This window comes from Cydia pomonella, chromosome 17 (genome assembly GCF_033807575.1).
Source record: "Cydia pomonella isolate Wapato2018A chromosome 17, ilCydPomo1, whole genome shotgun sequence".
Taxonomy (NCBI): Eukaryota; Metazoa; Arthropoda; class Insecta; order Lepidoptera; family Tortricidae; genus Cydia; species Cydia pomonella.
In genome coordinates this window covers 1,892,622-1,908,331 of record NC_084719.1, presented here as the reverse complement: position 1 = coordinate 1,908,331, position 15,710 = coordinate 1,892,622, and the positions used below count along the sequence as shown (strand labels likewise).

The window sequence follows — 15,710 nt, the reverse complement described above, 5'->3', positions numbered from 1 at the left end:
TCTCATTTTGTATAGGATTTTGAGTTTCCAAAACATCCCGCTTGGCGCGCTCTTTCGAAATCCAATACAAAATGAGACTAAACGCAAACGCGTACGTCACGTTTGGAAATCGAATTTAGTTACACTAGGGGTACAGATCAAATATTTCAAAGTACATGTTACAAAATGTTAGTAGTTTATTTCTATTTCTACTAACAACCATTATTAGGTACAATAAATGACCGCCCTTAAGTAAATGGTTTACGCTGTTATCGCTAGATAAACAACGAAGTATTTTTTCAGAAACTGTGTTAAGGTGCTGTGTAAAACCGTGGTGCTTAGCGCTAGAGCGTCTAAATGACGAGCGATTTTCCGCGATGGCGCTCTTGACGACATGTACGAACAAGCCTTAACGCTTGCTTGTGAATAAACGAGTTTTATAACACCTGCCACAGTGGCCAGAAGAGACACAGTATGTATACCACACATTTTTTCACCAGCAGCTTGAAAAAGCCTACTTGCTAAGTGCGACTTTCCTCACTTCAGGGAGTGAGATAAGCTTTTGTCATAATGATGATGCTTTTCATTCATTAATGTAAATAAATGTGATTTTTTTAACCTTTAATATGTTCTCACTGCTGAGGTGAAAAGCTGTATGTGTCACACGAGAGCAAAGTTATTTTACATCTCGTGTTTTTTAGTCCCTCGCTACGCTTAAGATTTTAACTTAGAATCACTCGCGAAGCGAGTAAATTATAGAATCTTTCGCTTACTCAGGACTCAAAATCAAAACTCGCTAAAAAAACTTTCCTCTCTTGTTGCACAAATAACTATTTTTAGATATAAAATCAGTATTATACGGTGCCCCTCATAGAAAGAGGAGTAATGAAGCTCTGGGGTTTTATCCTGGTCCCGGGTTACTATCCTGGTAAGGGCATCTATTTATGTGTTTAACACGAATGCGTGTTTCTAAGTTATGGATGTTTTCTATATATCTATTACATACATCGCCGTCTAGTATGGATCCGCAACAAAAACCTTATTGAGCATAAGTACTGTTGTAAATAGGACAAGTCGATGTGTGTAAGATTGATCTATAATATTTATTAACCGCCTTCAACTGTAAGAAGGAGGAGGTTCTGTATTCAATTGTGTCTATTATTATTTATATAATTTATTTATTTATTAAATAAATATTATTGCACAAAATATATACAACAATGTACAAATGGCGGACTTAATGCTCAATGGGTTTTTATAGATAGATATATTTATTTATTTCATAATACAGAATACATTATAAATTGCAGGCATGTCAATCTACAAGAATTCATATTATGATCGTCAAAACAGATATACAAAAACATAATCAATAAAATATCAATTCAAAAATTAAATAATTACAGGATACTAGTATAATAAAATAATGTCAATGTATAATTTATAAAAACGCCGATCATCGTTTTCCTACTGTTAAAAAATGTCCCCTGTGTCCCAGTCCCACCGAGTTGTTACGTTTTTACTGCCGTCATTTCTTTAAAACGTGGTCTGTGTACAGTCGGCTGCCAAATTGGCTCGCAGCGTGCGTTCGCTTACACGAACACGTCGCTCAAGGTGCAATAAATCAATAATAAATGAATAATTATTACTTATAGGACATTATTACACAAATTTACTAAATCCCAGAGTAACGGAGTCAAAAGGGACCCTATTACTGAGACTCCGCTGTCCGTCCGTCTGTGTCCAGGCTGTATCTCATGAACCGTGATAGTTAGCCGGTTGAAATTTCTACAGATTATGTATTTCTGTTGCCGCTATAACAACAAATACTAAAAACAGAATAAAATAAATATTTCTTTCCAATCTCGAGGTTCTCATCCAATCACAGAAGTTAGGCAAAGTCGGGCGGGGTCAGAACTTGGATGGGTGACCGTTTTTATAGATAATGGTACGGAACCCTTCCTGTGCAAGTCCGACTCGAACTTGGTTGGTTTTATTTTCGTATATGACATCAACGAGTATTTCTGTTTATAATTTAGAAAGACCAACTCAACAGATAGATATGTAGCTATATTTATAATTGCCTGAATATAGCTAGGGAGCTATATTCAGGCAATTAAACACCCAATGTCCTTGAAATTGATGTTACTTAAACAGTTTTTTAAGAAAGACTATTTGTTTTAGTCAAGTAAGAAAAATATATGTTCATATTAATTATATTTCAAAGACCGTGGTTGTACTCGATACATGATTGAACGAAATCGGCTCGATAGAAAATAATTGCAAAGATTGGTCTTAAAATCACAATTAAACGGTTCTATGTCTTTATTGTTTTGACTTATGGGTCTGCAATTAAAATCACAATTTCAAAACATTTATATCTAAACCGTGGTTGAGTAAAATATTACACTAATAATCCACTTTTTTTTATTTAAATATTTTTCTTATTATTCCCTTGCCCAGGCCCATAGTAACATGCGACAGTGCTATCTCATTTACTCCGATAGAAATAGACAGTGTGCGCGCTTTAGGTATTGACAGCCTCTTAAAAGTCTATACTCAAATGTGTCGGCTTAAAAGTGTCGGCCAATTCCGAAAATCACCCATAATTCCATCATATTAGAGTACATTTTAGGATTTACCCGAATACACTACTAACACACATTATATCACATAATGTACGTATACCCGAAAAGCTTTCATATCGATACTCGTACTAACAAAAAAAGGTTAAAATCGACTCGCAAGATTATATTACATCGTTAATTACTTAGTTAATAGTATAAAGTGAAGTTAAAATTTTACTGGTTAACCCATGGTTAACCATTTAAAACTGCTCCAACTCCAACTTAACGAGCCATATCAAATGAATACCAATCAGTATCTTTACCTAACTAGAGACATTAACCCCCTTATTCATAAACGTCTACTAAAGTTACGATGTCGCTGATAATCGTTTGTCCCTATCCGACGTATTGGTATGATGGAAAGGGACAAATGATTATTAGCGGCTTCGTAACTTTAGTAGACGTTTATGAATAAGGGGGTACATTAATACCAATAAGAATTCAAGTCCTATAATCGTCCCTCACTCTCCGATCTGTTGCCATAAAAATGCCTCAATTTTTCCGCTCTCGAGTTCGCATAACCGCCATGTAACGAGCTAGTAGGTCCTAATTGAAATGGAAGAGACGTTTACGGACCTCGGGGTAATTGCTATGCATTTTGCCACGTTAAGTTTTTTGTGCTTTGGTTTCACCTTAATTTCGTTTTACCCATTTACCAAAATTAAATGTGGCATTATGAAAATACCTAAATCTTTAAAAAAAAATGTAAATTAAAAAAAAAATTGGCATTCACCGATTCAGAAATTATCACTCTTTTCCGTGCTCAGATCTATTTGTGACGTCTATGAAAAGGGACCTTATTGTCGGTGGCGCTTACGCCATTATCAACGATGCTCCCATATTATAAACAACGCCGCGCTACGCAGTGCGGCGTAAGCGCCATCGACAATAAGGTCCCTTTTCATAGATGTCACAAATAGATCTGAGCACGGAAAAGAGTGATAATTTCTGAATCGGTGAATGCCAATTTTTTTTTAAATTTACATTTTTTTTTTAAAGATTTAGGTATTTTGGGACTTGGATAATATATTTTTATAGAAAAACCAAGTATTTGAAAAAAATTAATATCGATAAATATTTTATCGATAAGTCAGTCATAGATTAATAATTAAAAGATGTAACTTGTACTTGCTGTAAACTACTAAGATATTTCAAGAATGCAAATGAGTTACAAATCGGTATATAATTTCTTTATTACATATATTTAGTACTTACTAAGAAATAAAAACACGAAATGTATGTGTTGTGTCAAAAGAATAGATAACTACCAATATAGGTATTAAAGAAGATATCGTACACGTTATGTATTTCGCGGTAGCTATCTTCTTAAGCAATATTTAAAATATCTATAGTTAAGGTTAAGGTAACATCGATAACATATATTATGTCGAGTTTGTCAATCACTTTATTTTGCCACAAAATTTTGATTGATTGACAAACTGAAATAACTTTTTAATAAATAAGTGATTGTCGACTTCCGGACATTTTAAGAAGGACACAATTTGACATTTTAACCATTTCGGAGACAAAGTTGTTTAGAAATGCAGGACTTATAAACCATTAGAATTATGTGTGGTTTAATAAGTTCTATATTCCGAGCAAGTGTGTTGAAAACAAAGATACATACTTCTTATCTACCGGCCTGCAACATGAGGTAAAAATCCGTTACGTAAGCTGCCTACTTAAAATATAACCCAGATTGTGGATAATGTCGTTAGAATGTAAAATTGCAATTTTCCTTCGCCCGGGGTATTTATTTTCAATTATAAACTTCATTATAGTGGCGAATGGAGCCCTCTTCATTATGAATAAAAATACCCATGCATTATGAGCGTAAAATAGTCCGAGAGCCATTGTAATCTTGTTAAGGTTGCGGAGTTTATTATTATGTAGGCATTTTTTTTTTAACTTTCTTGAAACAGGAAAAAATTAGATGTTAGGTGATTTACGTGAAAAAGTTACACGAGAATATAAATCTTTGGATTGATTGAGAGTATAAATAAAGAATTTTAATATTTATGTCAAAAATAATACGTTCTAAATTTTACTTTATTATTTTCTTAATTTATTTTTCTTCTTAAGTTAGGTTGTTAAAAATATGAACATAAAAGTATAATTCAAAAACACGTACAAAAACAATACATAAATGACTCTTTTATTAATAAGATCAATAATACGGGTTAATTTTTAAAATCGAATATCGACTACACCAGAAACATTTCATGCTTTGGCAACGTTTATGTACGCTACCATAACTCTTAGCAATACATTTAGCTTACTATTTATATACAGCAGGAAGTGCTTCCAGATTTGTAGATATTTTTTATCTTCAAAATTGACGCGTTTTCCAAGTTACCCATGTTCCTCGCGCTATCTCAACGTTTTATTACGGCTCATTGGAGCCTGGGATCCGATTGGCAACTAATCACAAAAAGTGACGTAGGCGCTAGTTTTTACGAAAGCAACTGCCATCTGACCGTCCAACTCAGAGTGTAACTAAACTTTATTGGGATTAGTCCGGTTTCCTCACGATGATTTCCTGATGATATTTCATACATAAGTTAGAACAAGCCGGGGTAGAACCCGCGACCTCCACACTCTTACTGCTAGGCCACCAACGCTTGTTTTCAAAGTCACCCAATGCAAAAACGGAACCTCCATGAGACGAGAAAGTAACGAGTGATTGACTATTTTCTTTCGGAAAAAAGGTAACGTGTAGTCGATGTAACTAAAAGTAAATTAAATACATTCATATGTATATGCCCCCTTTGGACCCGGGTATGTCCTTAAACTACGTCCACAAGAGAGGTATGGGCATTGTGAATGTCATCTCGCTCTGTGTGGTAGGGCACAGCACAGCGGATGTCATTCCAGATCTAGAGCAGAGCCCAACTGGGGAAGTACCTCCACCTTACAGAAAATCGCAGCCAAATAACACTAGACACTACTCATAGTGTTGTGTTCCTGCCGGTGAGTAAGGTTGCCAGAGCTCAACGAGGGTGGGAGGGGGTTAGGGTCGGCAACGTGCATGTAACTCCTCTGGAGTTGCAGGCGTACATAGGCTACGGATACTGCTTACCATCAGGCAGGCCGTATGCTTGTTTGCCACCGACGTAGTATAAAAAAAAAATATATATATATATATATATAAATCTGGACAGGCGAGTTCTTTTTCCTATATAATTCATTTATCCGTGAAAAAAACTGCTTCTGATTGCCGCCGAGCTGACAGCAGCGCAGCTTAAGCCAGCTTTGACGACTTATTATCAGGTTCTAAATAAAATATCATTTATTATTTATATACTTATTACGTTATACTATAAGGTACTAACAATGTATATTTTATTTTTACTTCGTTACTGGGAAATGTAACTAGTTGCTTGTGTCGTTGTACATCACAGCTGGCTAGGAATTGAATTACCAATATGTGTTACATGCGCGTTGCCAACCCTAGCACCCCGCACCCTCGTTGAGCTCTGGCAATCTTACTCACTGGCAGGAACACAACACTAAGAGACGCTAGTGTTATCTGGCTGCGATTTCCTGTAAGCTGGAGGTCCAAAGAGAACTTTGCAACTTTGGCAGGCAACTGTTAAATTAGCTGTCTTTGCGCCACAAAGTGACACTGTTCCGTACATTGCCTTATGATATCATAATGGCACCAGAAGCCTGTTAAAAAACGCTTACCTGCAAAATAAAGCTCATTTAAATTAACTAAAACTTGTAGGGCAGATGCCTCGCGTGCCTCCGCGGGCACGCCTCCGCGGGCGCGCCGGGAATCCCAACTATGTCACAAAGAGCCAGTGTGTTAGACTTTGCTATGAACAGAATTTCACATGGAAACTGCCATGTATTTTCTGTAGCTTCTTGGGCTTTATGTTTAGTGAATTGGAAAGCGCTTTGTTGTTATAATATGTACTGTGTAAACTAAATTTTTCAGCTTATAACAATGGCACTTGTAAAATTATATGTTTCGTGAATTCAAATTGATCTCAATTTAATCTTATTTTGACATCACTCAAATGCCGCTTTTGTGATAAAACTAACTTATTAGAGAAACATATATTATTTATGAATATGCTGGGAAGAGGCAAATGCCATAAAAGTTTGATGAACCGTGAATAAACATAAATAGTCGTAAAACTGACATTTTAAAAGCCAAGTTTGTAACACGATCTGGATTCAACCAAATTAATTATAAATAAAACATCACCTAATAGGTATTTCGCTTGCACCATTAAGTGAAATCGAGATGTGTAATAATTATAACTTGATCTTCAATGTGCGTGTAGTGTTGTGTGGTAGTGCGAACGAGTGCGGACGAAAACTTTAAAATTAGAATACCGTTCTAATTCTATAAGTTTTTTTTGTGTAGGTGTAGGTGTACCACGTAGTGTATGGTGGCAAACAAGCATATGGCCCGCATGATGGTAAGCAGTCTCCGTAGCCTATGTACGCCTGCAACTCCAGAGGAGTTACATGCGCGTTGCCGACCCTAACAACCCTCCCTCCCCTCGTTGAGCTCTGGCAAGTTTTGGTAGTCTCATGATACGACCTTAATACGAAAGAGGGCGACGCTACCTAATTGACTGGGGCTCCAAAGTAACGTTGTCCCCATTTTTATCTCTGTATACGAACATTATATTAAATATATTTACGCAATTTGCTATGCTACGTATGTTTGGAGAAACGATCGTCTACTATCGTCTTAAAACGACTCGCATTACATCTCCCGCGCATAAATAAATGCGAGAGCGATGTCTTATAAATATCATAACTGTAACAAAATTCAGAATCTAAATACCGCTCAAAACCGGGATAATTTCAGGGCCTCGCCTGCCAATACCGTTCGAGTGTGTGCCAATTTAGTGAAACTAATCAAAAGACGCAAGTTTAGCGGGATTACGGGCTATGTTGTAACTTGCTTCAATTAAATGGATTTAACGGAATTTGAGGTAGATTTCGCATGTAAGTGGAACGTTGGGTTTTAGTGCTTGTGTTTTAGGTAGAGGTTCTTAGATTTAACTGCGGATGTATCTTCTTCTTCCTCGCGTTGTCCCGGCATTTTGCCACGGCTCAAGGGAGTCTGGGGTCCGCTTGACAACTAATCCCAAGATGTGGCGTTCCAACCCAGAGGGTAAACTAGGCCTTGTTAGGATTAGTCCGGTTTCCTCACGATGTTTTCCTTCACCGAAAAGCGACTGGTAAATATCAAATGATATTTCGTACATAAGTTCCGAAAAACTCATTGGTACGAGCCAGGGTTTGAACCCGCGACCTCCGGATTGCAAGTCGCACGCCCTCACCGCTAGGCCACCAGCGCCTCATATATCCGTCCTCTTTAATGTAAAAGTAACTATCTACTAAAATTGTTGCTATAATAATGACTTTTAATTAACACTGAACTGACTTGAGCACTTTTTGAAGTCCTTTTCAAAGTATTATTCAAATGGGAAGGGTATCCACGCTGACAGATGTCATCTCCATACAGTTTATAACTTAAAAATGTCAAATCTCGCAAAATTGTATTGAGATGACATCTATCAGCGTAGTACCCTTCCCGTTTGAAATGTACTATACCTAGTGAATTAGTGATGAGACTGAAATTTTAATAAGGGATTTGACAGTTTAGTCGTTTCTTTGTCATTTATTGAAAATGTAGCCATAGTTCTTAGGTATCATTGCACGTAAATCTAATATTGCCATTATCTGTATTTGTCCTAACTTTCAAAACAACACCCAGTCCCAAAATGTCTAAATATCAAATGGATTCCTTCTTATAATTGGCGAATGACAGAATACCTTTCATTAATTTCGTCGGAATCTTAAAATACTCAAACATTGAAAAGTACATTTGGTGAAATTCGAAATTGCCGATGGGATTTCTTTTTGAAATATATTAAGTTTAAATACGCCTTACGTGTAATTTTGTATCTTACATTGAATTAACAATCATTAGTTAACGGTATGCTGGCTTTATAACCAAAAAAACTTTGTGATCAGATCATTTTGAACGCGTTTGAGCGACTCCTCTCACTACATCAGTTGTCGCTCAAAGTTTGCCAATTAAGCGCTACTTTAACAATGCTCGAAACCAATTTGTCATATTCTCCATTAACCTGCATGTCGGTGACGCGGCTGTGTTTGAGGCGCGCAATTAATTTCTGTTATTAATGAAATGCGAGCAAACACGGTTTGTGTACGCGTGTCTTTTAGTCGTCGGCTGAGAATACATTTTTGCCATGTTTATTTTTGAGAAAACATGTTTTTGATGATTTCTAAAATAACAAAAATATGCTATAACTGACACCAATCGATTGAATAAAATATACATTTTTCAAAATTTTTGAGCCATATCCCTATTTTAGTTTAGGATAATTACACTCGCTAAAAGAAAATATCAGAAAAATTGTGACATACTACATTTTCTGCCATGTCATACATTAACCCCCTTATTCATAAACGTCTACTAAAGATGACAAGCCACTAATAATCGTTCGTCCCTTTCCGACGTATTGGTATGATGGAAAGGGACAAACGATTATTAGCGGCTTCTCAACTTTAGTAGACGTTTATGAATAAGGGGGTAAACGTTTAAGTTTTACTCATCCAAAATGGATTGATTTTATTTCCAATATATTCAAAATATTTGTATGATATTTATATTGTATCTTTAAATAGTAAACGTATATGCCAAAATGATAAATAAGTTCAAAATTACCTATATATAAAACTTTACGAAAAAAAAAAAACATTTCTTTTCGCTTTGGTTTCATTTCACGTAAGTCATTTAGTTTTACCCCTTTACCAAAGTTCCCAGATCTCAAAACGGAATGTGTCAAAATGTCTGAATCTCAGAATGCCTAATTTTTTTCTTAAAATACCACAATCCCAAAATGCCTAAACTTCAAAGTAATGTTAAGATCTGTATTCTTCTTCTTTTCGTGTCGAGGTTCCTTTTTTATACGATGGAAGCCCAATAGGCAGCGGTGTTGACAGCCCTGGCTGTCGCGTCCCTCAGATCCAGCTCCGAGCAGTGATGTGTCGCAGGTACATTGAGTCGAAGATCTGTATACTTTTTGTATATGGTCAAATAGAATATTGAGTGAAGTTCTGGAATCCGTGCGTGAAAAGTGTTAATAATAGAAACCTACCACGAAAAACGTAATTCAAGATTTCTTATATCTTGCACGACATTACCTTACGCGATTAAGTTCCGTTTTAGTATATATAAATAAAGTAACCACACTCCAGCGTTCAGGGCCTGGATCGAACCAGCGTCCTCTGCATTTATTTTGCGGCACATAGTTACACTGGGCAGTCCAGATCACGACGGTACGGGTCGAACTTTTTCAAATATATGCAATCGCTTAGGAGGCTGTCAATACCTAAAACGCGCACACTGTCTATTTCTATCGGAGTAAATGAGATAGCACTGTCGCATGTTACTGGGCCTGGGCAAGGGAATAATAAGAAAAATATTTAAATAAAAAAGTGGATTATTAGTGTAATATTTTACTCAACCACGGTTTAGATATAAATGTTTTGAAATTGTGATTTTAATTGCAGACCCATAAGTCAAAACAATAAAGACATAAAACCGTTTAATTGTGATTTTAATACCAATCTTTGCAATTATTTTTTTTCGAGCCGATTTCGTTCAATCATGTATCGAGTACAACCACGGTCTTTGAAATATAATTAATATGAACATATATTTTTCTTACTTGACTAAAACAAATAGTCTTTCTTAAAAAACTGTTTAAGTAACATCAATTTCAAGGACATTGGGTGTTGACAGCCTCTTAAAGGCTTACGGCGTTCTTTAACCAACTACATTTGTTAAAAAAAAATTGCATTTTAACCACCCCTATCTCTGCCTCGATCTAGGATCAGCACCCTCTACAGCCATTTTAACTCGAAAACCCGCGGAATTGTGTCAAACCCTTAGGTAAGCCCTTTTAAAATATTATAAGGAGCTCTCTAGTGGCTCATTTAAGTCTAAGGGCTCAAGCCAAGAGTCCTGCTGAGGCTCGATATTATACGTATCCGACGGCAAATCTGATAAACGCTGAGATATGGGAGTTTTGGAGGCAATAGTCGAAGATCAACGAAAAGTATTCGTTTAAAAGAGGGCTAATACAAAATGGTAGTTTTTAATGTACAAGTTTTAGTCAATGGTAAATGCCATGGAAAAATAGCACGGAAACTAGATAATACATATTTAATAGTGCATTCGTTAGTGGGTGGGGTGCATTTTGACACCCATACTTAACATGATTTCATAATAAATCTGTTTCCAATCATTTAATGGGATATAAGGTAGAAGTGAAGTACTAGAGCTCGACGCTGCACTAATACTCGACATGGGCACTTTATGTCAAAGTGACAAGGATTAGGTTCAAATTTAACCTGCATTTCCATTAAATAAAGTGCCCGTGTCGGTGACTAGTGCAGCGTCGAGCACTAGTACTTCTACCTTAATAAATCTAAAACTATTAGACAAAAGTACCGTTTATTATAGTTATACCTTGTACGTGTTCAAGTAATCACAGTTTTTTTGCCACGTGCGGCAAATAGTTCATAGCGCGAGCACCCCAAGGTTGATAGCTTAAAGTTGGCACTTTTGGAAAAAATCACGAAAGCATGTCTTATTTTCCTTATATTTTCAGTTCTATATCATTATCCTGCATATAATAGCTATATAACTTTAGTATAAAATAGCTTGTTTATATCGGTAGTCCAGGGAACTGATGAGTAAAATATTAAACCGGAGTATATTTTCAGTATATAGAGGGCCTTTGGCACCCGTTAACATTTTTTGAGGTGTAGGTGGTATCATTTCCTTCCTTTCCGTCCTTGGAACCTTTGTCCTAGGAGCAACGGTTACGGAGATACGATTTTTTAAATGTTTTTCCTAAATTACCCAAAATCTGATATTCGAAGCCCCATAACTTTTTTTGTGTATGGTTTTAAATGTATAATTTGTGTATTGTCTTAAGTTATGTCCGTCTACTTACAAATACTAGTTTTTTGTTCCAAATACACCACAATATGAACCGTGGCTCCTAGGACCAAGGTTCCAAGGACGGAAAGGAAGGAAATGACACCACCTACACCCCAAAAATTTTTGACGGGTCATGTACCCAACACCCAGTAAATATATAAGTATATTTTTAAAATGTAACCTCAAATTAAAACTACCTACAAAACTAAAACTAATAGGTACCTAAAAAATAAAACGAGATGTTTCCGGATTAACATCTGCAAAACTTTTATGTAGTTAATATAACTTGATTAGTAAATAAATGAAAGATTTGACGTATATATTAACATTATTACTATGATGAGACTAAGAAAATAAATTACTAGCAGTAAGAAAAAAACTTTGAATTAGTTATACCTATTGTTCTGCAAAGACACTGCTGTAATACGATAATAAGCCTTTTTAGGGTTCCGTAGCCAAATGGCAAAAAACGGAACCCTTATAGATTAGTCATGTCCGCCTGTCTGTCCGATTATGTCACAGCCACTTTTTTCCGAAACTATAAGAGCTATACTGTTCAAACTTGGTAAGTAGATGTATTCTATGAACCGCATTAAGATTTTTACACAAAAATAGAAAAAAAAAACAATAAATTTTGGGGGTTCCCCATACTTAACTCAAAAAATCTTTTTTCATCAAACCCATACGTGTGGGGTATCTATGGATAGGTCTTTAAAAATGATATTGAGGTTTCTAATATCATTTTTTTCTAAACTGAATATTTTGCGCGAGAGACACTTCCAAAGTGGTAAAATGTGTGTGAATGATAAACCTAAAAAAAATATATGTTGTACATTACCATGCAAACTTCCATCTAAAATTGGTTTGAACGAGATCTAATAAGTAGTTTTTTTAATACGTCATAAATAGTACGGAACCCTTCATGGGCGAGTCCGACTCGCACTTGGCCGCTTTTTTATATTGCGCTTTTTGAAGTACCAAAGTACGGACTGAACCCCATAAAGTACGTAGGCTGACGTGCTTTGGGCCTGTTTTATACTAAAAATAATACAGCCACTCACCAAGTCAATCAGTTGGGACAGCCGGAGACCGAGTTTCACCAAAACAGTATTATTGTTTTTATCAACAGGTCGGATCAGCCTGTTATAATTACTGAGTAAATCATCGTAAAGTCTCTTAGCATCCGGATTACCCCACACGACAAAAACAATCGAAAACAATACGAAAACTATACGCTTTGCAATCATTTTACCTTCGCTTTGAGGTTATGTTTTAAAATCAATAGCACTGACGAAACGCTGTTCTTTTTTTTTAAGCATACGCGTTAAATGTATTATAAAGTATCTTTTAAAGTCTATGAACGGTTTTAAAAAGCGATTTTATAGTACATTTGACAGCTAGACCCGAGAGCGCTCAGTCTGTGGCGCCATTGCGGCCGAAACGTCGAATCACTACTGCGCAAACTCGCTTTCTGTTTATTACCTTGACCAATGAAAAACTCCAGTTGTAGCTACATTCGACAAGTGACGAATAAAATCTGGTGAATGTTTACTTACTGTATTTAACTCAGATTAGCATTCATATACATTTTCATACTTAATTTATTTTCAAACTTGTTTTTTTATAACCAAAAAGCTTTTGGTACTGTTATGTTTTGCCGAAATATATGTGTTTTTCGGCCGCGAATACATTATTTACGTGTAAGTAACCGATCGATGCGCAGTACGCACGCGCGTTACCCATACATGGTTGTCACCGCATCGCAATAATAGATGGCGTTGGCTGTAGGCAATTAATTTTGGTTGTTATATTTACGTTGGGATCTCACGCGGGCGGGAATGTACAGCTTATCTCCCGGTACTTAACGGGTTGAAACTTATCTTGTACGCTTCCTTATACCTCATACTATTATAGGAACAGTATTTGTATTCATATTATATAGGCCGGTAATGATGATTTGTATAATATGTATGTATTATTTTGTAATAGCGGGTTGGAGATGACCTGTTAATTTTGATGTACACACGATTTGGTTTAGGTTATTTTTACGAGATAAATGGAACTTATTTAAATCCAAATCTGGCTGTTATTTCGTTCACGTAAAATTAATTACACGAACCGGTACCAATGTTAATTATTTTGAAAGAATAATAAAATACACATATGAAGCGCTGGTCGCCTAGCGGTAAGAGCGTGCGACTGCGACTTTCCATACGGAGGTTGCAGGTTCAAACCCCAGTTCGTACCAAAAGTTTATTTGAAATTTACGTGTGAAAATATCGATACGAAAAATGTGCCAAAATTATGTATACACAACCTTAATATATGGGAAATAAAGTCGTGTATACATTTTTGGCAATTTTTTTATCGATATTTTCAGACGTGACCGTAGCTACGAAATATCATTTTATATTTACCAGTCGCTTTCCGATGAAGGAAAACATCGTGAGGAAACCGGACTAATTCCAATAAGGTCTCTCGGTTGGAAGGACAAATGGCAGTCACTTTCGTAAAAACAAGAGTCTACGCCAATTCTAGGGATTAGTTGCCAATCGGACCCCAGGCTCCCATGAGTCGTAGTAAAAATGCCGGGACAACGCGAGAAAGAAGAAGACATAAAATGGATGACCGGTTTGGCCTAGTGGGTAGTGACCTTGCCTACGAAGCTGATGGTCCCGGGTTCAAATCCTGGTAAGGGCATTTATTCGTATATATTATATATATCGTTGTCTAAGTACCCTCAACATAAGCCTTATTGAGCTTACTGTGGGACTTAGTCAATTTGTGTAATAATGTCCTATAAAATATATATATTATGTAAATCGAGTCTTTGATTCACGAGGGGCAAAGTCAAGGCACGGCGGTAACAAACTTTGCTCTGAAATGTAAAACGACGTTTTTGACCACACCAACGCGAGGAAAATGCTAACTTTAAACTATAAAAAATCAAATACAAATGAACGTTATAAAATATTTTTCATTCAAAATAATATCTTTAAAAGTCAATTCTACCAGCGAACATGAGGAAACAACTCAAAGTTCATCGGATTACTTCTTGTTGATAAAATGAAATTTTGTCATCAGTTTTTGGTTTAGGTATAAAGAGAGCATTAACGAGCTGGTGCGGTGAAAAATACAAACCGTTAACATGAAGTACCTAATAAACATGCACACACATCACATATACAGTGTGGAAAGATAAGTCGGGCCCTGGAGGGAAACTAGCTTAAATCCTTAAGCTGGCTCATTTTACTTAAAGGAGACATTCCTTTATTTAAAAAAAAAAACAAAATTGCATTCAAAGATTTTCTAAAACTCGCTAGCCTCGCCCGGGACTCGAACCAACTAAAATTAAAAAAACAGACACTCCCTATTTTATTATACTAATCGATAGTATTATTATTCAGGTTAACACTTCTCTAACAAATATTTGGTTACTGTTCACTTTCAACAAGTAAAAGACACGTTCTCTTATCCATTCCGTGTTCGTGAAACGAACAATCAGGTCAGGTTTTCGTTTAATGTTTGGTGTGGAATCAAAAGTAATATGGTTGTTTTGGTACACATTTACGAAGGACATCTGAATGCAGCAAAATACATTGAAATATTGGAGCTTCTACAAAATCAATTAAACCTTCTACCGGAAGAGGAACGAAATAATATCATTTTTCAACAGGTTGGTGCACCTGCCTACAACAGCAGAATTGCCAGGACTTACGTCAATGAAAATTTCAATGTCTGGATAGTTACAAACGGGACGATTAGATGGCCTGCAAGAAGTCCAGACTGACGCCCATGGACTTCTTTTTATGGGGTCATGTAAAAAATGTTATTTATGAAACTTGTTATGAAACCGTTTAAGAGCTAAGGGTTGCGGTGGAAAATGTTATTAGGGGCATGCACCACAACACTTTGCTGAAGGCTACAAGAAATGAATTTCAACGGCGACTAATTTTGTGTAGCCGGAACGAGGGGGCTCATTTCGAACAATTTATCAGTTAATTAATTTAAGTGTAACAAATTGATAGTAAAATAAAGTTAATGTTAGATTTAACAATCATTTTTATTTTTAAGGCCAAATGTTTGTTAGAGAAATT

General features: G+C 36.0%; 1 protein-coding gene across 1 annotated transcript in view; it reads right to left on the bottom strand.

Moving 5' to 3' along the window:
• Positions 1-13,150, bottom strand: part of LOC133526928 (acetylcholine receptor subunit alpha-like 2) — a 51,449-nt gene extending 38,299 nt beyond the window's left edge. The window contains exon 1 of the mRNA XM_061863788.1: positions 12,675-13,150. Coding sequence (XP_061719772.1) covers positions 12,675-12,860 — 186 coding nt within the window. The 5' untranslated portion in view covers positions 12,861-13,150. The remainder of the gene's footprint in view (positions 1-12,674) is intronic.
• Positions 13,151-15,710: the final 2,560 nt, after the last annotated feature.